We start from the raw sequence: 24076 nt of genomic DNA, 5'->3' as shown, positions 1-24076 counted from the left end.
GCACCTTCTTTTCTGTTCCTTTTTGGCATCCTTTTCGTGCCAAGAAAAAAATAAAATTAGCTAAAGCATTCTGCAATCCCCCCCATCCAACTTCTGGACATGAAGTTAAGTATCCTGATGACTTTATTTACGAAGACATAAGACATCATACTGTGTAGAAATCACTATTCAATTCTTTTCTTTGAAGGGAAAGATGAGACAAGTGAAATTGAGATGACTATCCCAGGACTGGACTGGGGAATGGAGGAGGTGATGCAAAAGGACCAAAAGAAAGTACCACAAAAAAAGGTCCCCTACGCAAAACCAATCCCAGCCCAATTTCAGCAGGTTAGTAACTAAATGCAGTGCTATATCTTCAAAACGTCTTTATTTATTTCCCCAGTCAGTACCTATTAGAATGCAAAGTCGCCATTGATGAATTCTTAAAAGAAGAGCAAATAGATGATTGACTTCATCAGCTGGGCCTAAAATGCAGTGCAGTTGATGTAGTCCACTTTCATCAAGTCTCCAGCGTAAATACACTTGTGGATGGATTCATCCAACAGGTTTCAATAACACTGTAACCATACACCTTTATTATCCTATTCAGGCTTGGATGCAGAATAAAGTTCCTATTCCTTCACCAGCTGAGCCACTGAATGACCGAAAGGAAGATCTTAAACTGGAGGAAAAGAAGAAGTCACAGGCAGAGATTGAGCAAGAAATGGCAGCCCTTCAGTACACCAACCCACAGCTTCTAGAGGTATGTGAAAAGTCAAGTCACTGATAATGTTTGCATAAAAGCTGATAGGCCATATTTGCAACATCACTGCAGCTATGGGTAACATAAACTTTTCTGGCTTAATGAATGGTCCCAAGTTACATGATACTGTAAGTGGGTCTGCCCTTGAGTACTGCTTGCATGAGAGGCTATCTGGGAACTACATATAATCTGATCTGTGTGCAAGGATAAGAATAATGAATAAATGATTGCCACAAACCCTCTGAAGAAAGTGGTTGTTGTTGTTGTTGCTCCTGACCAGTGTCTAATCAAATGGTATATGCTGCTGAAGTAAACATTCTGTTTGAGAAGGTTATTGCTTTCTAGCTACGTTCTTCATTTTGCTTTTGTTGAAACAATAATTAAAATTAGAAATTGCCTGGTTAGTACATAATGATAAGCCATAGTTTGTTTAGCCAAAGTGTGACTTGTTTGAACATCTGAACTCAGCCCAGAGAATAATTATGGTTTGTTTTCCAGTAACAAACTACTATCGGCAACCATGGTTTGTATTTGGCTTGAGAGTCAAGCGATACTTTATCCTTGGACCGGCATTGTCTCCAAACCCAACAGTCTTGCTTAACTGTGGGTGGCCACCCCACTCCAGACACTCACCAAGCTACAGAGGCAACAGGCAAGAGCAGCTAGAGAATAAATCAAGCATTGGAGAAACAATTCAAGGGATGTTTGCTTTTCTGTGAGGCTCAGCATTTGTTGAGCAGGCCATGGCTTAGTATTAAGTGGAACAAGCTACACAGAAAGTGTCCTTTGGTTTCCAATAGCTTGTCATAATTGTGTGGGTGTGTAAATTATTTTCTTCTTTTCTGCAGCAACTGAAGATTGAAAGACTTGCACAGAAGCAAGTGGAACAAGGTCAGCAGCAGCAGCCACCTCCAGGAGGACCTGTTCATGGACCCCAACATTTCCCAGGACAAAGTCCAATGTCTCAGGTGCCTCCAGGCTTTCAGCAAGCCCATCCACCTCAGCAGATGCCAATGAATATGCCTCAGATGGGACCACCTGGGCCACAGGGACAGTTCAGGCCTCCAGGACCTCCAGGACAAATGGGACCCCAAGGTCCTCCTTTACACCAAGGAGGTGGTGGACCACAAGGATTTGCTGGGCCTCAAGGACCTCCACAAGGACTGCCAAGACCTCAAGAACTTCATGGACATCAAGGAATGCAGAGACATCCTGGCCCTCATGGACAAATGGGCCCTCCACCTGGAGGGCCACCTGGTCCACAGACGAATTCTGGACCTCAGGGTCACTTAGGCCCACCAGGCCCACAGGCTCATTTAGGTCAACAAGGTCCACCAACACCACAGACCCACTTAGGTCCTCAAGGGCCACCTGGTGGACAAGGGCCACCTGGCCCAAGAGGAATGCAAGGACCTCATGGAGTGCAAGGAGCTCAAGGGATGCAGGGTCCTGTATCTCAAGGACCCTTGATGGGACTTAACCCAAGAGGCATGCAGGGACCTCCAGGACCAAGGGAGAACCAGGGTCCCGGACCACAGGGGATGATGATGGGCCATCCTCCACCTCAAGAAATGAGAGGGCCGCATGGTTTACTGGGGCATGGTCCCCAGGAGATGAGGGGTCCTCCACCTCAGGGTTCAATGATGGGACCTCCGCAAGAATTGCGTGGGCCACCAGGTGCACAAGGACAGCAGGGACCTCCGCAAGGTGCTATGGTAGGGCCTCAAGGAAACATGCAAGGGCCACCAGGGCCTCAAGGACAGCAGAACCCTTCAAGGGGGCCACATCCTTCCCAGGGCCCTCCGCCCTTTCAGCAACAGAAAACTCCCTTGCTTGGTGACGGTCCTCGGGCCCCATTCAATCAGGTATGTCCAGGAAGGATACTCTTCATGAGAAGAGGTCTGGTCGGGAAGAACTTAACACCATAATAAATTGCTGTTAATAGCATAATAAAATGATCAGGCAGAGCAGTGATTTCAATGGTGTAAAACTCTTTTAAGAACAAAATTCTGACTGTTGCTATAACCCTAGTGTAAATTAAATTAGATGGATTTTGGGATACACATGCTGTTTTTGGTAATCTCAGAATATGGGTGAAATCCAGCGTTGCACCAGCAAATATGACTGAATTCCCCTTCCTGCAGTCTCCCAACTTATTTACGTCAGCAGAAGTGAGATACCAAAATTGCATATCACCCTATTATTTTAATAGTTCCAACAGACTGTTATGAAAATGGAGTTCACAGATATCTCAAGCAAGTTGAAGTACAAAAGATTTTTCCCCCAGAAGTGGGTCTTATTGATGACCACAATCCAGAGTGTCATAGGGTGACACATGCCCACCTGGGCTGACAAAACACATTTTCAACAGCAACCCCCTTTGCCTCTTTATAAGCCACTGTTGAATTTTTCAGTATTTGTTGCAGTATGAGAAGGTCTCTGATTCCTTATAGTGAACTGGAATGAAATATTTTTGTGTTATGCGGGGAGGGGCTGGTGGAAGTGAAAAGAGAAGGAGGGGAATGTCTTACATTGCTCTATCTACACCAGACATAGGCAACTTTGGCTCTCCAGATGCTTTGGAACTACAACTCCCATGATCCCTAGCTAACAGGGCCAGTGGTCAGGGATCATGGGAGTTGTAGTTCCAAAACATCTGGAGAGCCAAGGTTGCCTATGCCTGAATCTACACTGTGATATATCTGAATTGAACTACATCACCTGAGTTATGTGAATGCTCTCTTATGAACACTCACTCCCCTATTGGCAAATATATATTTTGTAAATTCCTAAATCTATAGTCTATGAATTTATGTATAGGGTGACAGATGGCAATGATTAAAAATGATTAAAAAGAAAAAGCTTACATACTTTTAAAAGGTATGTAGAAGAGGGAGTTCTAGCAGGGCAATTTGTTAATAAAGGGCTCAGGAAAGCTGCACCTGCCCAAATTTCCTCTTCTGTACAATCACTAAAGTCAAGGAACACCCTTTTGCTCTTAGTAGGTGGTAAAGAATGCAGACTTATCCAGGAATGGGAGAGAATTCCTTTTTAATGTTGTTTGGATTTACCCTTAGAGCTGGCATGGAAAGCCTCCAGCCCTCAAGCCAAATTAAGCCCATCAAGAGTTCTGTGTTCTCCAAGCCATGCCAACCTGCCCCACACCTGATATTATAGATTAATTGGGAACTCCTAACTAGAACCAATCCCTACTGAAAGTGAGACTTGAAGTTGCCCATCAGTCAGCTCATCAGTGGTGACTTTAAACCCTGCTGCATTTTTGGTGGCATAGTTGGAACCCAACTTACACTTACATAAGAACCTTCTTCTTTGTAGTTGGGCTTGAGTTCAAGCAAAGTTATAAAGGAAAACTGGGTCATCTCATGTCCTGGTAACAGGTGATTGACAGATGGGCAGTCAAAATGGCTTACAAGGGGTGGGAGAGTTCAGGATCTGGGTTGCTGGCCCCTCTCCTGCCTCATAGTCAGAGGATGAGAACCATATGTTGCCTATTTTCCTACCTAGTAGACACAAGGGATTTCTGTTCTGCTCTGTTATATTCTTTCCTTGATTCATTAATTCCTAGTTTTTCTTTCTTGCAGGAAGGACAGAATCCAGGTCCTCCACCATTGATACCAGGACTGGGACAGCATGGAGGCCCAGGCCGCCATGGCCCTCACAACCAAGGACCTGGTCCTAATAAAGGTAATTAAATTCACTTTTCCTTTAGAACAAATGGCATAAGCTCACTATTATTGCAAAGCAAGCCTTAGCACAATTCAGTGCTTTATAGTTCTTTGGAGGTTTAATCTGTAGACTAAGTCAGGCAACATGTGCCTTTATTTTCTCTCTTACGGTACGCTGGGTCTAGAATTCTCTCCCCCTGTAAATATGTTCATCCTCTACCCTAATGATTTTCAGACATCAGGTGAATATTTCTTTGTTCCTTCAGGTCTAGAGCAAGGGGTGGTGCTGATTTAGGAGAAACTTGTGTCTCTTTGCTGGGTTGCAATATAATGTATACTGGTTTTAGGTTTATATTTTATGGTTGAAGGATTTCTTTTAGTGAATTTTTTTATTGTTATGTTTTAGTGGAATATTTTAAGGTGCTCTGTGAACCTTTAGGATGAAAATCTGGGTACAACTTAACAAAATTAAATGATTAGTAGTGGTGCCTGCCCTGTAGAATGTCCTCCCATCAGATGTCAAGGAAATAAACAACTAGCTTGAGTTTTAGAAGACATCTGAAAGCAGCCCTGTTTAGGGAAGTTTTTAATGTTTGATCTTTTATTGTGTTTTTAATGTTCTGTTGGGAGCCGCCCAGAGTGGTTGGGGAAACCCAGCCAGATGGGTGGGGTATAAATAATATATTTTTATTTTTAATATTACCATTCATATTATATGGCCTTTTGGCACAGTAGGGACTGGTGTGACAAACAGCTCTAATATACATGTGTACCATTAAAACAGGTAAAAGTTTTATGGGAATATTTTGCTGATAGTTGTACTTCATTGTCTGCCCTTACGAAGTACATTCAGTTATACCTTTTATAGTATAAATATTTTGTTATAAAGCACACACACATATTTCCTTTATCTTAAGGTGACTCTCGTGGGCCGCCAAACCATCACATGGGCCCTCTTTCAGAAAGGAGGCATGACCAGAACAGTGGTGGTCCTGATCATGGCCCTGAGAGGGGGCCCTTCCGAGGTGGCCAAGATTGGGGTGATGGTAGAGAAAATAGGGGCATGCCAGACAGAAGGGGACCTCATCCAGAGTTCCATGATGACTTTGACCGACCAGATGAATTTCGTGAAGACTTCCATCCAGACAAGCGTTTTGGCCATCGCTTACGTGAATTTGAGGGACGGGGAGGCCCACCCCAAGAAGAGAAGTGGAGACGAGGTGGTCCAGGCCCACCTTTCCCCCCTGACCACAGAGAATTCAATGAGGGAGATAGCAGAGGTCCAAACCGTGGACCTCCTGGGCCTTGGGAGGGACGGAGACCTTCAGACGAGAGATTTCCTCATGAGCCTGAGGATACACGGTACCGAGGAAGAAGAGATGAAAGGTAAAAATCATACTATTTTTTTATTCAATAATGGAACACTTATCTCCTGGTTTCATATTAAAAGAAACGAGCCTCATTTAAGTGAATTTGTACATTTTATGAAAATAGAAATTCCTGTTTTAGGAACTCATCAAATCATTTATTAATAAAATAAAATTATGAAAATGACATTCTACAAAGTTCAGTTTTCCTCAAGTGGGCACTAGGTCGCAGCCAAGTAGAATAATAGAATTGTAGAGTTGGAAGGGATTCCATGAGTCATCTAGTCAAACCCCCTTTATTGCAGGAATCTCAGCAAAAACATCCATTACATCCAACCTCTGCTCAAAAACCGTCCAAGTCTATTCCACTGTCAAATAGCTCTTACTGTCAGAAAGTTCTTCCTGATAATTAGTTGGAATCTCCTTTCTTGTAACTTGAAGCCATAAGTTTGGATCCTACCGTATCCTCTGGAGCAGGAGAAAACAAGCTTGCTCCATCTTCCATGTGACAGCTCTTGAAATATTTGAAGATGGCTATCACCTCTCATCTCTGTCTCCCCTTTTCCAGGCTAGACATACCCAATGCCCTCATAAGACTTGGTTTCCAGACCCTTGATCATCCTAGTTGTCCTCCTCTGCACACATTGTAGCTTAGCTTGTCAATATATTTCTTAAACTGTGGTGCCCAGAACTGGGCACACTATTCTAGGTGTGGTCTGACCAAGGCAGAATAGAATGGTAATATTACTTCCCTTTATCTGGACACTACTTCTGTTGATGCAGCCTATAATAGTAGTACCTTTTTTTTTTTTTGCTGCTGCATCACACTGTTGACTCATGTTATGCTTGTGGTCCACCAAGACCCCTAGATCCTTTTCATATGTACTACTAGTAAGCCAGGTGTCCCCCATCCTATATTTGTGGATCTGGTTCTTCCTGCCAAACTGCAGGAAATTACATTTGTCCCTTTTGAAATTCATTTTGTTAACTTGTGCCCAGTTCTCCAATCTGTTAAGGTCATTTTGAATTGTGATTCTGTCTTCTGTGGCATTAGCTACTTCTCCCAGTTTGATGCCATCTGCAAATTTGATGAGTATCCCCTCAATTCCTTCATCTAAGTCATTTATAAAGATGCTGTACAACAACGGGCCCATGATAGAACCTTGTGGCACCCCACTTGTCACTTTTTTCAGGATGATGAGGAACTATTAATGAGTACTCTTTAGGAGTGAGTACCGGTAGCAAGAGGCTTGGGTATGACTTTCATACAACATATCATGTATTTAAATTTGATCGATTAAACAATTGGAAACCAGACAGCTAACTAAATAAATAATATTCAGTTGGTTGAAAGCTTTAGTTTCTGATTTCTGGCAAAGGTACAAAGTAAATGTTTTTAATAATACAATCCCATTCCAGCAATGCAGAGAAATTGGGCATTTTTTTAAAAAGTAGCTGGAATTTCTGAATAGACAATGGAATTTTCCAGCATGGAGCTATAGCTTCAAGTATATGCTTATGCTTATTTATATTTCTTTGGTTCAGCTATAGGAGAGGAACACCCTCAAGACATGAGGGCCGGGGATCCAGGGGAAGGGACAGCTTTTCCGGGCCTGACGACTTTGTGCCAGAAGAAAAGTTTGACTCCTCAGAGGATAATGCAAGAGGAAGAGATCATGCTGGCCGCGGGCGAGGTCGGGGTGCTGCTAGAGGTAAGAGAGCTATGATGGATAATTTATACTCAGCTGAGGAATGTATTGGTGCAGTTTGAATTTTTATAATTTTTCTTTCAACTTCTTTGCATCCTTTGTCCATTCATTATACAGGGGGACGGAAAGGTCTGCTTCCAACTCCAGATGAATTTCCTCACTTTGAAGGAGGCCGTATGGATGGAAATCGAGAACCAGGTGAAAATATATTACTTTATGCAAGACTGACCACCATCAAATGTTGCTGTCCCTTCTATTTTCCAGTTGCAGCTTAAAATAGTTGTTACTGTACTTCATAGCTAGCCTAATGGCATCTAGAAGCACTTCACCAGATTTTATATTAGCATTTATCTGAAAACTATATTACAAAAATGGATTCAAGCTACAAGAAAGAAGATTCCACCTAAACATTAGGAAGAACTTTCTGGCAGTAAGAGCTGTTTGACAGTGGAATTTGCTGCCAAGGAGTGTGGTGGAGTCTCCTTCTTTGGAGGTCTTTAAGCGGAGGTTTGACAGCCATCTGTCAGGAATGCTTTGATGGTGTTTCCTGCTTGGCAGGGGGGTTGGACTGGATGGCCCTTGTGGTCTCTTCCAACTCTATGATTCTATGATTCTAAAAGGGGGGGAAAGCTGAATAGGCTACCGTATGATATTTCTTACTCTTTTTAATTCCTAGATACAGATATATGGAACTAAAGATTAAAACTGGCCTGGATTTTCCTATCATGATCCAATGGTCCCCAATCTGTTTTAGATTTCTCCAAAAAGTTTCTCCAGCAACCCCCTTCAGCTCCCTGTTGGGGTAAGGGGGTGGGAAATGTTTAACGCTTTGGCTGAATCTGGCACACAGATTTCAACCAAGCCTCATACGTAAGAAGTTAAGCAGCAACAGATTGCAGAAACTATCCCATTTTTACTGAGAAGACAGATTTACCTTAATATAATGAATTTAGAGGCAGGCCTGTACAGTTCAAATACTGTAATCAGTAATGAGACCAAGTTGCTTTCCCATCCTTGTTAGGTGATGCAAAAGAGGTTTCCCTTTCTCAGTGCCCAGCAAGCAAATGCAGAGGCGGTTCCTGTGAGGAAGAATGAGCTCTGCTGCTTGAAGATTTTGGCACGGGAGGGGTGGAAAGAGGTACTCATGTACCATAGAAAGCCACATTTTTACCATAATCTACTCCCCCAGTCTCCTTCAGTAGTACCAAGAGCTTGGTGATTTTTCTGCAAGCGCTGTTCTTTTTCTTGTTCCTTACTCACAAGAAATATGTCCATTGCCTGTTTCCCTATCAATCTATATCCCTTCTCTGTCTTAACGAAAGCAGAAAGTACAATCTCTACAGCAGCTCGCCTGGGGTGGAAAGGGGGTAGAACCTTCATCATCAGATAGTGGAACAGGAATTATTTGTGTGCTTAACTAAGAAAAGACAATGAGCCATCTTCCTGAGGTAAATTGGATGCTACAAAACATTTATTTTGTTGTAATATTTACAAAAGATGTTGCTAGAAGGGGTTCCAAGATGAGATTCAATGCTGCACTATATCAATATTTGTCTCTCTTGATTTTTTCCCCATCATGGTTAGGTCCCCGCCAGGATCATCCACCTCATGATGGTCATTCTCCAGCAAATCGAGACCGTTCTTCCTCAATCCAGGGAATGGACATGGCATCACTGCCACCTCGCAAGCGTCCTTGGCATGATGGACCAGGAACCTCCGACCATAGAGAAATGGAAATGCAAGGAGGGCCTCCAGAAGAGAGGGGAAAGGGTAAAACTTAATTCTTTGAGATTAGAGAATTGTCTCTAGAAATTTTAATTTCAAATATTAATGGAAATATCAAAATTCCTATATGCAGTGCTAATTTTCCCTACCAATTATCTTTAACTCTGCACTGTTTCTGCAGTGGAACAGGAGGCAGGAAACTGAGGCACCATACTTTGATCTTATGTATTGCATGACTGGAAAGCAAACAAATTAGTGCATTTTCTTATTTTAGTTTGCAATATTTTTATTCCAGGGCGTGGGAAGTCAGGACCTTCACAGAGAATGTCAAAATCTGGGAGATCCAGCTCTTTGGATGGAGAGCACCATGATGGATATCATAGAGAAGAACCCTTTGGAGGACCTCCAGGAGGCAATAACCCTTCCCGAGGGAGGAGTGGGAGTAATTGGGGAAGAGGAAGTAACATGAACTCAAACCAGTCAAGGCGAGGAGGTTCTCGAGGTGGCGGAAGGGGTCGATAGAAAAGGTTATGACTGGGCAAGTCCCAGTCTTTCTAGGACAGTATTTAAATACACCTATTGCAGAATCATTGAGAAAGTAATTCTGCAGTCCCACAAACCTGGACTCTATAAATGGAGATAAATGAATGTGCATTAGTTCCTAAGAAGGTCTATTCAAAGATTAAATGCCAGCTAGTAATGCCATCACAACTACCTTTGTTTCATTCTCCCTGCCATCCCAGTCCCTCATCACTTCCATATTTCTTGCATTGATTTTTGAAGATAAAAGCTGGATGTTTTTTAGTGTTGTGAGACATGGAGCACCTCCACAGATTTCAGTTCATGTCCAGAAGAACTTGTTTCTATATGTACAGTTGTCAGGAAAAAGTTGAGTTGTTTTTGTATGAATACAGAATGCAATTTGTCCAAAAATTAACAAATGGAGTTTGTGATTTTTTTTATATACATATTTTCACATCTTCCCTCTATCATTCCCCACACAGTATCTTCCATGTAGTATAAACTGATGCATAGACTGCATTCTTGTCTCTGGATACAAAAGCATCCAGTTGTCAGAATCTTGACAACTTACTAGTGTTATACTGATCTTGAGGGATATCAAAGAGAAGCAAAATTTACTATCACAAAGGACATTATTTGAACAATCAGTGCCTATTTTCCCCAAAATTTGTGTAAAAGTATGCAGTGTCTATATTTGCTAAGTCATTAGTGTTTTATTATTACTAAATAAGTAAACTATGTATATTGCTCTAAATTATTATTTTAGAATCATTAATGTACATTATTGAGGGACGCAGGTGTCGCTGTGGGTTAAACCACAGAGCCTAGGGCTTGCTGATCAGAAGGTCGGCGGTTCGAATTCCTGCGACGGGGTGAGCTCCCGTTGCTCGGTCCCAGCTCCTGCCAACCTAGCAGTTCGAAAGCATGTCAAAGTGCAAGTAGCTAAATAGGTACCGCTCCAACCGGGAAGGTAAATGGCATTTCCATGTGCTGCTCTGGTTTGCCAGAAGCGGCTTTGTCATGCTGGCCACATGACCTGGAAGCTGTACGCCGGCTCCCTTGGCCAATAACTTGAGATGAGTGCCACAACCCCAAAGTCTGTCACGACTGGACCTAATGGTCAGGGGTCCCTTTACCTTTAATGTATATTATTAGCATCATTAAGTATAAATCAAAAGTGAAAGTGGGTCTTGGGTCTGGACAAGCTTAAAACCACTAAGGAGTACTTTATACTGCATACCAACCATGGAACAAAAAAAAATCACTGAGCCTTAAGACTTCTGTCACAAGGAATCAAAACTTCTTGGCCTAGGCTTTAATTATTCAATTTTATTAACAAAAATGACACATTACACATATCTGCAAAGCAAGTGAACGTAAAGCACATACTGCATAGCTGCCAAGTTTTCCCTTTTCTTGCGAGGAAGCCTATTCAGCATAATGGAATTTCCCTTAAAAAAAAGGGATAACTTGGCAGCTATGACATACTGTACATGTTTCTCCATTTCTCTTTGGTAGACAGTTTGTTTCAATAGTGAAGCCTACCCAACTGCACAAGAAAAGAACTAGAAAACAGCATTCTAGTGAAGTTTATTTTGTGCCTTTAAGTTTTGTTAAGTCTTTATAGACATTCTACAGAGAAGCTTTGCAGTCTCTACGTTATACTGGTGCATTTCTCAAGAGATGATCTGACAATATTAAAATATTTGAAAACCTTTTAGAGTGGTCAGTGCACAGACAAAACTGGTTCCAGCTAGCTCTGGGAATGCCTGCTCCTTAGGTTCCTTCCACCTCAACCACAGTTAAATCGGAAATATACATAGCAATCTTAAGCACAGTTATAACCAACCATCTAAAAAAAACACCACCAGTAAAATATTGTTTTCAGCCCCTATTTAGATCTGAGGTTTTTTTAATAAGTCATTCAAATCAGTTTCACTTCTGAAAGTGCTATCAGCTAGTTCTGTAAACACTCCTATTGAGACCCCAAAGACTTCAAAATAAGTTTGCAAAAAACTGAATCTAACCATTTCTTTCAAATGACAAGGGACTGAACAACTATGTATCTACAAGAATACAAAAATGTACACTAATACAAAAACCAATCACAGCCCAATCCTAATGCACCCTCCCAATGTTGGTGGCTTGTGGGAGGATAGAATACTATGCTTGTTACTCCCTGACGGCAAATAGATGTGCTACTGGTTTACAGGGTGGGGGCTCTACTATAGTGCACGCTCCACCTTTGATGGGTGGAAAGCCAGCAATAAGACGTGAAATGGGTCAGGATGCCAGGGCTCTGGATCCAGTGCTTCCTCTGAGGGGCTTGATCCTTAGGCTTCTCGGCTATGCTAGCCTGGAGTTGGCACAGCAAAAATATAAGAAAGAAATTTCCCTTCCACCCTGGCAAGCAAAAGCAGCAGAGTATAAGATAAAGCCCCCTCTGCTCTATTGAAAGCAGGGCAGGGTTAGCTTGCCTGTTAGGCTATGTAGCTGGGTGTAAGTCCCTTTTAACTCCGTGGGACTTCCTTCTGAGTAAACATAGGATTGCACTGTTAAATGTGTTCTACAATGTGTCATGCTAATTAAGAATACTTTTTAAAGTCCCAATTAAAAGATTTCAGAATATTTTTATCACACAGTTTAACAACACTTAGCACCATTTTGATTCAGAACTATCTGCCATAGCCTGATTTCATTACAATGCAGGACCCACAAACCACAAGTCTGAAAATGTAAACAAATAGGCCATCTTAATAGCAGATCACAACCTAAAGTCATAATCCTATGCATTAATTTTTTTAAAAAAGTCTCACTAGGACTTGCTTCTAGTAAACATGCATAAGATTGGGCTGTACATCAAGTAGTCTTTATTCAGACATACTAGCTACTAAACTACTTTCAAGTTTTACACTTCATGTCCCACACTGATGCAGCATTTGTGTTTGCCGATAGTGAACATTCCCACTACAGAAAGAAACCTTTTCAGGAACATACTTTTGAACTGGTAGTTATTTGCATATCATTTTTTATTGTTGTCAAAAATGTTTTATTGAGAGCTACAGGCTTTGAAAAACTAATACTTTAACATTTGGCTGCAAACTAAGCCATTTTGCAAGGCTTACTTTAATGACTTCAAATAACACTAAGAGCCACAATTAAGAGGCAGCTCCGTTTGTTAGATTTAAAAATTACATTATATGCAACTTACACTGCCAAAGTGTAGTGCTTGCAGCTGCTGTAGGCTTAAGTGGTTTACAGATTACATTTGTGGAGCAAAATGAACTTTACTCAGGTGATTTTGGTAGTGCATATTGATATATGCCTATGTGATACCCATCCATCACACCACACACATCAATACTTCTAAGCTGTAGCAAGAACTAGGAGCCTGTGCTGTTCAGATTCAATCTATGGGCTTACAAAAATCTTCAATGCAAATATGGAATAAGTTATGACAGAATCGTATATGACAGATAGCCCCATGATCCAAATAAGTTGAGGATAATATATTCAGGCACAGCTTTTTCACATATATTGTGATTTCCCAAAGTCACGACGAGAACATAACCCATTATGGCAGAATTAGCCCCCATGTCTATATTATACTTGTCTTTAAAATCACTGACGTGAACTTCAGCAGTCTCATGGTCATGCCATAGATCAGACATAGAATTGCTTGAATAGGAAGTATGCTGGAAGTCAGCCCAAGAAAGAACTTGATATTCTTGTTATGGATAAACAAAGTACTGTATATACTGATACTGCTGACTTTTAGTAAGGCAAGAGGTTACATGGCAATTGGCAATTGGGAATGTTATGATGCTAGGGAACTGAATGGAAGCAAATCACAAGAGCTTCCAAATTTATTTCCTGCTCTGGCTCTGAAAAGCTGAAGAGACAAACTGATGATTTGGACCATCTCATTTTAAGAGTATACGGTTCAACTACTTGTTACCGAAAGCACACTTTTAGAGCAGGGAAATAGTAAATAGCAACTTCTCTTTCCCCCCACCATGCATCAGAGGCTGGAAAGGATGAGGAATCATTCAGTCAGTAAACCTTCTCAAACACATACACACCAGAGTAGCCATCTCATCTTCACTCACTTGTGCTCTTCCTCTGGGTGGTGCAGAGATGGGGACTAAGCCCAACATAGTTAATAGCAAGTGGGAGTGTAATTCTTGCTACTATCATATAGTCTTTCAGCCACTCTCAGCAGCAAGAGACAGGCAAATGATGCTTGCCACTACTTGTGACAGATCATTCCAGAAGAAATGAACTATCTCTTTAAGCAGCGCAATGCAGAGATGAGAACAGATTGGCTGCTTCTCCTTCAAAATAGAAGTGACATAATTGAAAACACTTTCATAAAAGTTGGGTTCTAAGACAAAGAAATGGATCTGGCATCAATGTTCACCCTCAGGGAATCTGCCAACACATACTTGTACACTAGGCTGGGTCTGCCTGTAAAAAAAAAATCTCATCACCTGCCACTGAGAGGGCATATGAGTGGTTTCAGAGAGCAAGGGGAGACACAAAAAGACCTTTAACCAGTACCACTGTTAAAGCCCTTAATTGGTTCAATTGCTAGAGTAGCTTCTTCAGCCAAGTTCATACACTTTTTGTTGCAATTAACTTCAACCATCCTTTTCAACTGCCTTGTGCGAAGGATGCAGTGTCCTCAAGTACTCTTTCTGCCCTCGAGTCGAAAAGATAAACAGTAAAGAAACTTTATCCTACAAAATGCCCCATGGGCAGTCGCGTCTGGCCTGGAGACGACGTCCCGTGCTGCGCGCTGGTTTGGAGACGAGCACGGGGCTGTTTACCACAGAGATCGATCTGGTTTTCCCACGTCCATTAACGGCTTCGCCTCGACGACCGTCCTCACACGGGCAGAGTTTTGGACACGCTGCGTCGCACGGCGCCGCCCAAGAACCCGCCGACATAGCGCAGCCCGGTAGTCCCGCCAGGTACCGAAGACAGCAAGTAGACTCCGCCGGCTCCCAGCTGGACAACGGCCCCCAGTGTGGTGAGCAGGGTGCTGCGGAGCCCAAGCGCCGCATACAGAGTGCCGCCCACCGAGGCTAAGTAAAGGAGGGCCAGGCCGCGGCGGTCCGGCTCGCCCAGGAGGCGGCTCGGACCCCGTAAGAAGCCCGCGGCGCCCAACGCGAAGGTGGAGCCCAGCGACCAGAGCAACGCGAACTTGCGGAGCAACAGGAGCGACCCGTAGAGAGCGGCGAGGCCGAAGCAGAGCGCGGCCAGCAGCAGGCACAGCGCGCTCCCCACCAGCCGCTGCCAGCGGGACAGACCCGTCGGCAGCCAAGGATCCGGCTCCGGCTCGGCTGCCCACGGCCACGTCTCCGTCGCGGGGAAAGGATTGATCCGGCCAAGCCAAGTCCCCAACCCCGAGCCGGGCTTCTCCGCCTCATCTCGCGGCGGGTTCTGAGGCGCCGACGGGGCAGCCGAGCTGCCGCCCGCCTTGGATTGAGCTAAATACTCCTGCAATTGCCGGTTCAGATCCGCCATCTTGGGGAGAAGGCAAAGGGCCTTTTGGGAAAGCACTGGGGTGTGAAGGCAGTTGCCGATTGGTCAACTGTCGGCCGGAGTAATGCACTTCCGTGGTTTATAGTCGCCAAGGGTTTGCGTCATCAAGGGCTTGGCTCTGCTTTTTCCTTTAGAGACGCTGGACTATAGAGATATGAAACTGCAGAGTGACTATCATCTGGAGAAGAAACGGCACTACGCCAGCCCTTTTTGGATCTCGGTTTTCCCCCCTTCCCTAGGGCGGAATTGAGAGCTGGCGGGGGGCGGGTTCTAGAATTTTACTATAGCTGTGATAAGGCTGCTGTGTATTCAGTCAGAAACAATTACGTAGTGGTAGAAAAGAGAAATGCTTGCTCTATCCTATTGTAAAAGTTAAGTAACAGTATGCTGATACGAACATGAGTTTGACCAAACTGCGGGAGGCAGTGCAAGACAGGAGTGCCTGGCGTGCTATGGTCCATGGGGTCACGAAGAGTCGGACACGACTAAACGACGAAACAACAACAACAACAACAACAACATGCTGATTTAATTGAAGTCATTTATTACTACAGCAGCTCCTCTTAATGCCTCCCTGATTTCGTTTGCCATGTCAAGATCACTATGAGCAACTTGGTCACGGGGCAGGGGTGGCAACTTGAATAAAATACTGGGGGTCCAGGTAAGCCTTGCTCCACAAATGACTCGGTGCACGCACACTATTTGAATGGCAATGCCCATCAACTTGGAGGCCCCTCTATAGTTCTGCGCCCTTCCCTCTCATTCCTATAGAGGTTGGGTTCAGAGATAAATGACCCCCTGGTTCTTTCCATTACATCAGGCTTCTGTTATGCTCACAGTGCTGTCCACGTTGTATCAGTGCTGTCCTGCTCACTCGCTCATCTTGGCTCAGAGGCTTCTAGCTTTTGACATATACATACTGTAAATGGTGTCTTACCTTCAAACGTCTTTGCAACTTGCATGTTAGCCCTCTCTGAATTGCTACCATGCCCTGCACTCTCGATATCTGCCACTCCCTCACTTGAGGATGGTAAAGAAGAATGGCGAAGATTAGTTTCAATAAGGACAAAGCTTGTCCTGAATAACGGCTGCAGATCTGAGAACTTTATTGTTGAAAGGATAGTACTGTACAGAGATGCTAGCATAACATTAGGTGGGAGAGGCATGTAATGTAATGGACTTCAATGACTGCCCCTGAATGACCATAATAAGCATACGTTTTATGCTTTAAAATTAGGAGGGTCTTCATAGTCCCTTTGGGGCTGCTCCCACTGCGGTGCTTACGCGATGGGTTTCCATTACCTACTCAGCACAGCCGCGCCTTTAGCTCCCTACACGTCCGTCTCTTTCCCGCAAGCTTGGCTCGTGCCTTGCCGCCCAAGCGCTCCCACCGCCTGGCCCGCCCACCGGCCGGCCGCGGCTATTTCATTATTTATTATTTCATTCCCTTTCTAGGAAAAGTATGTGCTGGGCCGAGCCGAGGGGCGGGAAGAGGAGGTCGCCCGTCTTCTGGAGGCGTTGGGGGGCGGCCCGCCACTGCGGCTGACCCAGGGCGGAGGACAGGCGAGAGCCAAGCGGGCCGGGCGCTGCTGCCTGAGCCGGGGACCGAGTGGCTCTAGAGCGCGGGCGGGTCTCGGCCTCTCTTCGCTTGTCAGGACAGCCGCCGCCGCCTCAGCGCGGGGCCGAGAGCCGCCATGACGGGCAGGTAGGAACTGAGCAGCAGGAGAAGCCCTCGGGGTTCCCTCCCCTCGCCAGCGCCAGCGGTGAGGATGGGCAGAGAGCGAGTCCGTGGCCTCTGGCTCTCGGAGCGGGCAGTTGAGCCCCGTTTTCAGTCGAGAGCCTTCCCTTCCGCCGGCAGCCCCCTCCTGGCCGGTGATATTATCACTTGCGCGCTCGGAGCCGCCTTTGGAGTGCCCAGAAATCGGCCAGCTTAGCTGATCAGGCTTCTCGCCCTTCCCTTCGGGATCAAAAGAATGAAATTATGTCAGGAAAATGTTTACGAATTGGGCTTTCCACGGAATTTGAGACTGCCTTTTTTAAAATTATTGCTGCAAGCTGCTTTGTTAGGCCTTTTCAACACACATCAGTGTTTTCTGCCCCTGAAAGTTTCCTGTGCCACAACACGTCCTTTTTAGGGTGCGCAAGACTCGCTGTTGCTTCTACTACAACAGGCTACTAACCCCACCCTGGAATTTGTGACGCATGCCATTTTTGTTTTAATTGTTTGGTTCAATAGTGTACTGTATATGCAAAGCCCAAACACTTAGCTGTTACTGGACATGTGAGGGAAATAATGAAGGAAGCATCTCTCCAGCAAGGGCAGAGTGAATTTCCCTCAAGGAGGGACCGCAGAGAACTGCCTAAACAAAAGATGGTGTGGTTTATTGTAAATAAATATTGTAACAATGATAGAGCCTTGTGGCAAATTAAAGACTAACAAGTTTTTGATGACATGAGGTTTCATGAACTTGAGCCCACTTTGCCAGATGCATGAAATTTAGTTGGCAGGTATAAAGGAGAAAAATTTCAAGGTGGGAGTTGAATAGCAATGAGATGCAAAATTTACAGTCAGTGAAAATTAGAGCTTAAATATATGTTTAAGGACCATGCCCGGGGGCAAATCTAGATGCTAACTCTGCCCCTGTGTCTTTCTGGTTACACTAGAACAGGATCTAATAATGGCATCTGCAATACCAGGGGTTTATTCACCTAGTGAGATTTATACTATCATCTGCCAACAGTGCCCTTCATAGGACAGACAGGTCAGTCTGATAATGGTAATATCCATAAATCAGTGAGAGAATATTTCCACCTCTCAGGTCACTCTGTAACTGACCTTAAGGGTGACCATTCTGCAACAAGAAACGATACAACATGAAACTGCTAATTCATCAATGAGTTCAGTGCCATCACTTATGGGTCAACTTGAAAGAAAGGATGTTTGTCACACTGTGTGTGTGAATTAACTTACCATTATCAGGATATGTCTTTCTTCCCAATGGTTTTCAGCCGTACTACAGGAGTTAATCTTAGCAATTAGCACCAATCTGCTACTGCAAAAGGTGTACATATTTAACATATATTTAAGTTCATACTTTTATTGTAATTTTTGCATCTCATTGCCATTCAATTCTCACCTTGCAATTTTATTCTTTTTATACCTACCAACTTTCACCTTATGCATCTGAAAAAGTGGGCATGAGTCCCAAAAACCTTATGTCATGTTACATTTGTTGTTCTTTAAGGTGCCATAAGATTCTGATTGTTTTCTTGCAAGCAATTAACACAGCTGCACCTCTGTAACTATAATTAGACATTAATCGCTAGTGTGAGTGACCATCATGTGAATGTTCCCCATGTTATCTGTGCCTTGAACAGATGCAGGTAGGAAGAAGAGTGGATTTGAGATCCCAATGAAGTTTTGTGTTTTATGTCTGAGCTGCCTGTGTATCCCATCTATTGCTTTCTGCATGGTTTTCTGTGGTTCCTAACATTTAGGGCAGGAAGAATCAGAACTTCTTTCCCACCCTGTGTAAAACTAATTGGGACAAATGGACCACTGACCACATAATGCTATGCATGTTAACTCAGAAGTAAGTCCCACTATGTTCACTTGGGCTTACTCAGAGGTAAGTGTGTATAGAATTGCAGTTGAATGTGTTTCATAACATGATATTATTTCCCAGTTCTTTGGGCTCCCTGTAGCTCAGGTGGAAAAGTTATAATGATTGATTATGACCAGAAGGAATTAAAGGAAGCATGTGTTTCACTTTCTCACACTCACCTGTTTGATTATATGGCTATTTTGTTAAGTAACTAAAAGGAGGGAAAGGTACAACAATTTATAGTTACACAAAAACAAGACATGATTGTTAGAATTAGATTCTTAACAGTGTATTATTTAAAACAGGTCTTATAAAAGACTTTGAAAATATAAGTTTGTTGAAGAATTCAGTTTGCTGATTATAGCTTTTCTGCCTTTTAGTTACTTAACAAAATAGCTCAGGTGGAAAAGTTATAATGATTGATTATGACCAATGGTCCTTGATTATGACCATTCTATGAGATGAACTGATACTCAGCTGTACTTCCATTTTCTCCCAAAAGCAACCTTGCATAAACAGTGTAAGTTCAAGATTGATAAGGAGTTGTTTAGGAAGTACTTGAAACAAGTTCAGGTATTCAGGGTCAGATGAATTTATTTATACAATACAAAAGGAACTGGCAGGTCTTGTCTCAGAAGTTATTTGTATCATCTGAGAAATTGTGGAGAACAGGTGAGGTGCCACAGAACTGGAGAAAAAGTTGTTGTTGTTGTTGTTGTTGTTGTTGTTATATGACTTATATGCCAAAGTGGCATGTTGTCTCAATCCTCAAAAATGGGGAAAAGAAAAATTTGGAAAACTACAGACCACACAGTCTGACTTTGATATTGGTAGAGGAGTTGATTTTATAAGGTTAATGTCAGATCAGTGCCTGGTTGGGCTACTGCTTGGGAACTACAGAAATGCCACCTTGGGTTGTAGGATAGAAGAATGCAGGATATAAATGTAAGAAAATTAATATATCAAGAAGTCCATTTGTGAGCACTTTGATAATGCAATTATTAATAGAAGACAGCATTGATTTTTCAAAAATGTATATTGTTGCTGAACTCAGTACTTTTTTGAACATATTACTAGTTTAGTGGATTGTGGGAATGCTTTTGCATATAAATTATCTTTATTTCAGCAGAATGTTTGACAAAGTTGATCATGATATTTTCATTAGCAAACAGCTTAATGTTGGCTAGATGATAGCAGTCAGGTGATTCCCAAAAGGTTGGAAAATTGTTCAGAGAGGGCTAATGGAAAGAAGTTTCAAGTGGGGTGCTACAGAGCTTTTCCCTTGACCCAGTACTCCTTAATGTTGTAATCAATGACTTAGATGAAGAGGTAGAAGGCATGCTTATCGGATATGTGGATGACACAATACTGGCGAGCATACCTAACACATCAAAAATAAAATTCAGAAGAACTTTTATCAAATATCTCACCTGGTGTCTTCATTAAACATCTTTAGGTACCAGGTGAAAACATTCCTCTTCAACCAGGGCTTTGGCTAGTTAACATTCTAGGTCCTTTAAATGAGTTTGTAGAAGGGAGGTTATTGGTTTGTTTTGGTTTTGTTCTTGTTTTTATGATGTATGTTGTACTTTTGTTTTGTATTTTTGTGCTGTGAACCACCCTGAGATCTTCAGATGAATGGCAGTATATAAATTTTATAAATAAATAAATGGAAAACAAATTTACAAAATGAAATTAGAGACAAATGCAAAATTCTAGATTTAGGCTAAATAAATAAAATACCCGGGCACAGGATGTGGGATACCTGACTTGGCAGTGGCACATGTGGAAATAATCTTGGAATTGTAGTCAATCACATGTTGAAACTAGTTTTTGTGTGCTGTGGCTGCACAAGAGGCTAACGTGATTTTAGGCAGTACAGTATTAACAGAACCACAATTTCCAAGCCACAGAAAGTAATAGTTCTACTTTATTCTGCACAAGTCACAGTCACACTTTATCCTGAATGCTGTGTCCATTTTGGGGTGCTGCACTTTAAGAAGAACATGGACAAACTGAAAAAGGTTGAGGAGGGCAACGAAATGATCAGAAGCATGGAAAATGAAGAATAGTTGAACTATGTATGCGTAGTCTGAAGAAGGAAAGATGGAGAGGAAACGTTGATAGGGCTCTTTCAATACCTGAAAGGCTTTCACATAGAAATAGGAGACTTGTTCTCTGCTTCCTTAGAGAACAGAGGTAGACCTAATGGGCTTAAGTTACAGGTGAGCAGATTTCAGCTGAACATTAGGACAAATGTATTGATGGTAAGAGCAGTTTGACAACAGAACTAAGGTGGGTGTGACCTCACTGGAGGTCTTCAAGTAAAGGCTGGATAGTCATCTGTTGGGGAAGTTGTCACTAGATTTCCAGGAACTCGCCAGCTTTATGATTCTGTGACTAATGGATTGAGAGAGGGATTAAGACTGTATTATTATATGCATAAGCCATGTGCACTAGGCCAATATAATGTTCACCTCCATATCTGTGAGTGGAATTAACAGGTGGAAAAGGTACTTAATTTCAATACTCCCTGCTTGAAATATTTGGACCCATTGCTCTGAAAGATCATTAAGAAAGCTATTGTTTCCGTGTTTAAAAATATTAAAAAGCAGGTAGAATATAGGAGGGAGTGATTTTGCTAGTAATTTCTCGTGGTTTTTATGAAATAGATTTTGGAATTGTCAGTTCTAACTTGTAATACATCTAAGTATACATCTGTGCTTGGTTGGAATACTGGGGAAACTTTTCTGCTACTTGTTTTTTTTAAACTTGTGTTTCTTAGTTTAAAGGACTGGTTTTCTGCATTGTTGGATTTTGCTGCTTTTTTTCCGGCTTGGAGTTTTTATAGAGCCAGAATCAGCAATTGCACATAATTTTCAGTATATGAAAAAAATTAATTTTTTTAAAGAGGAGAAATAAGTTGAGGGGGGTTAGACTAGATGACCCTCATGACCCTTCCAACTCTACAATTTGATGATTCTGAGGTTAGGGAGGTCTGGATCATCCAAACAATATAAACGTTAGTCATGATTCCAGCTTATGTAATGTGATCTCCCTAAAGTGGGCGTGGAATTAGTTGTGTAAAGGAACAGCTTGAGTCTGTAACACTACTGCATCTCAGAGAGAACATAGTGGGGAATGGAATGTAAAGTATGTTTCTTTTCTCAGCTTATTGATATTCTGACTATATGTGGCTTTTGAAGTAAGCTTCAAAGCTAGCCTGCTGTTTTACAACATTTGTTTTCCCAAATGGCAATCAGATTACTAGGTAATGTAGAACTGGTCAAAGAAGACTGAAAAGGAGGAGTTTATTTCTGCAAGTAGTCTTCAGTATTATTTACTAAACAAATTTGTGGGGGGGGGTTTCTCTCAGATAGCTATTCAGTTTTTTTGATTCTGTAATTTTAGTAAAGGAATCAAGGTAAAAAAAATCAAGATTTTTTAAATTTTAGTTCATGTTCAAATGACTCTGAACAAATTACACTAATTCCATACTTGAAGAAAAGAAGGAAGATGTTGAATAGTTACAGAGCAGCAGCTGCTGCATAAGAAGCATGGACTTGTTTTTGTAGTATTTCTGAGAAAAGCAGTTATCCGAAGAAACTGCTTCCTTGAACCTACAGTGTTATTTGTGGACTGCTCTTCAGTTATCCTCAGACAGCTTTCTTCCCAGAGGTAATGAATTCCATGGCTGGCGTGAGACTTCGGGGACTAGCATCTTCCAAACTTTATCAACGCCGACAAGATCGTCTGAGTGGCACAGGGTCACTATGGAATGATGGGAAAGACAGGGCAGCTGGGATATTTAGGTAGGTTATTTGGATAGCTGTTTTAGATTAATGGTCTCAGATTATTGGAATGTTTCCTTTGAAGCAGGAAGGAAGGCAAAACTAGACAGGCTGACACGACTGTGTTTAAGTTTCCACTCTTTGTTTGAAGAGGTTTCTTTGGCTCTGATAGTAACAGTTCTGAACAATAACAGGAAAACAACTAGGGGAACTTTTGCCTCCTTGGTGATGCTGGGCAGGCTAACAATGTGGGAGTTGTTGGCATCACATAAACAAAAGCTAAGGTGCAGTGTAGTCTTAATAGTCTTGTGAAAGTTCAAACTTTTGTTGACATCTGGAACAAACCAATACCCAAAATAAGCCTGTTACATTATAAATAGTTTTCTATGTTATTTTCTTTCTTTCTTTTCAATTCATATTATGAATTGTCATACTGGAAAAAAGAATAGGGATTTGCCCTTGCCTTAAGATCTCTAAAGCAGGGCAAAGTTCAGCAAGCACAGTATTTCCTGTCTTTGTGATATGTCCCCATGGAAGTTTGGTGGTATTCAAAATTCTTACAAGAAACAATACCCTTATCCCCTCTGGAACATGATCATATGCAGGATAAATTAAATAAACACATTGATACCTATCATCACCTAGAAGACTCCTGCTGAATGAGGCTTTTAATTTTTTTGCCAAATAGTCATCAACACGTGTCTGTTGTAGGGTTGCCATATTTCAAGTGAAATCTAGATAAAAATTCATTGAGCTTTTTTTTGGGGGGGGGGGAGACCGTTGTTTTGCAGAACATAAAGCTATTTCTCTGCAGCTACAAGGGTTCCCTGGATTGCATTTGGTTTGGTAGTAGAACCAGAAGCCTTTTCTTTTGTTCTAAGCAAATAATGTCTGGTCTGAATTGCACTAGGCTGTAGGCTCTGTGTCTTAATCTCATTAATCCATACACTAAAACGTTTCTGTTTTTGTGACTCACATCCCATATGAAAATGTGTGGTTTTGGTGCATGAGAGGGTATTGCTTTAGATGCAGGGGAATTAAAGAGTAAGATGCTACAATAGAAGACAGGTTGATTTACTGAGATACTTTGGAAGAATACTGAAATAATTCAGAAGGGGAAGAATTGTAGATAAAATGGAAAGTGTGGGGCAGTGCTTTTCAAATTGTTCCACTCTTTGACTGGTGTCTGAGCATGTTGTAGAGAATAGTTCGCATCAGTTGGGTCCTCTAATTCTGGCTGGCATCTCAGAACCCAGAATCCTCAGCCACCTAACTTACTTAAATCAGATTTGTTTATGTACAAATTAAAGACTCACCTTTAATTTTTCCAGAGGTAGCTAAGAGGTGGCTACCTCTGGAAAAATCCTGAGCTCTTGATTTGC

General features: G+C 42.3%; 3 protein-coding genes across 5 annotated transcripts in view; 2 read left to right on the top strand and 1 right to left on the bottom strand.

Annotated features, from left to right (window-relative positions):
- WDR33 (WD repeat domain 33) overlaps positions 1-10152 on the top strand; it is a 57008-nt gene extending 46856 nt beyond the window's left edge. Inside the window, exons 14-22 of the mRNA XM_035132473.2 lie at positions 188-327; positions 590-742; positions 1591-2607; positions 4345-4447; positions 5346-5814; positions 7341-7507; positions 7622-7702; positions 9089-9274; positions 9525-10152. Of these exons, the coding sequence (XP_034988364.1) occupies positions 188-327; positions 590-742; positions 1591-2607; positions 4345-4447; positions 5346-5814; positions 7341-7507; positions 7622-7702; positions 9089-9274; positions 9525-9751 (2543 nt within the window). The 3' untranslated portion in view covers positions 9752-10152. The remainder of the gene's footprint in view (positions 1-187; positions 328-589; positions 743-1590; positions 2608-4344; positions 4448-5345; positions 5815-7340; positions 7508-7621; positions 7703-9088; positions 9275-9524) is intronic.
- SFT2D3 (SFT2 domain containing 3) lies at positions 10016-15347 on the bottom strand. The gene has a single exon (XM_035132723.2). It carries the CDS (start codon positions 15278-15280, stop codon positions 14639-14641), a length of 642 nt encoding a protein of 213 aa, XP_034988614.1. The 5' UTR covers positions 15281-15347; the 3' UTR covers positions 10016-14638.
- Positions 15348-15939: 592 nt separating this feature from the next.
- The window catches only part of LIMS2 (LIM zinc finger domain containing 2), a 36234-nt gene continuing 28097 nt past the window's right edge, over positions 15940-24076 (top strand). Inside the window, exon 1 of one of the 3 annotated variants that reach the window (XM_060274658.1) lies at positions 15940-15959. Coding sequence is in view for 2 of the 3 variants with exons in the window: in XM_035132719.2 (XP_034988610.1) it covers positions 22585-22715 (131 nt within the window). In the remaining variant the exon portion in view is untranslated. Of the gene's footprint in view, positions 15960-16765; positions 17004-22081; positions 22716-24076 lie in introns of those variants that run through there. The other 2 variants (XM_035132720.2, XM_035132719.2) reach the window with 2 other exon arrangements.

Source organism: Zootoca vivipara, chromosome 5, assembly GCF_963506605.1.
Source record: "Zootoca vivipara chromosome 5, rZooViv1.1, whole genome shotgun sequence".
NCBI lineage: Eukaryota > Metazoa > Chordata > Lepidosauria > Squamata > Lacertidae > Zootoca > Zootoca vivipara.
This window is presented reverse-complemented; position numbering and strand designations above follow the sequence as displayed.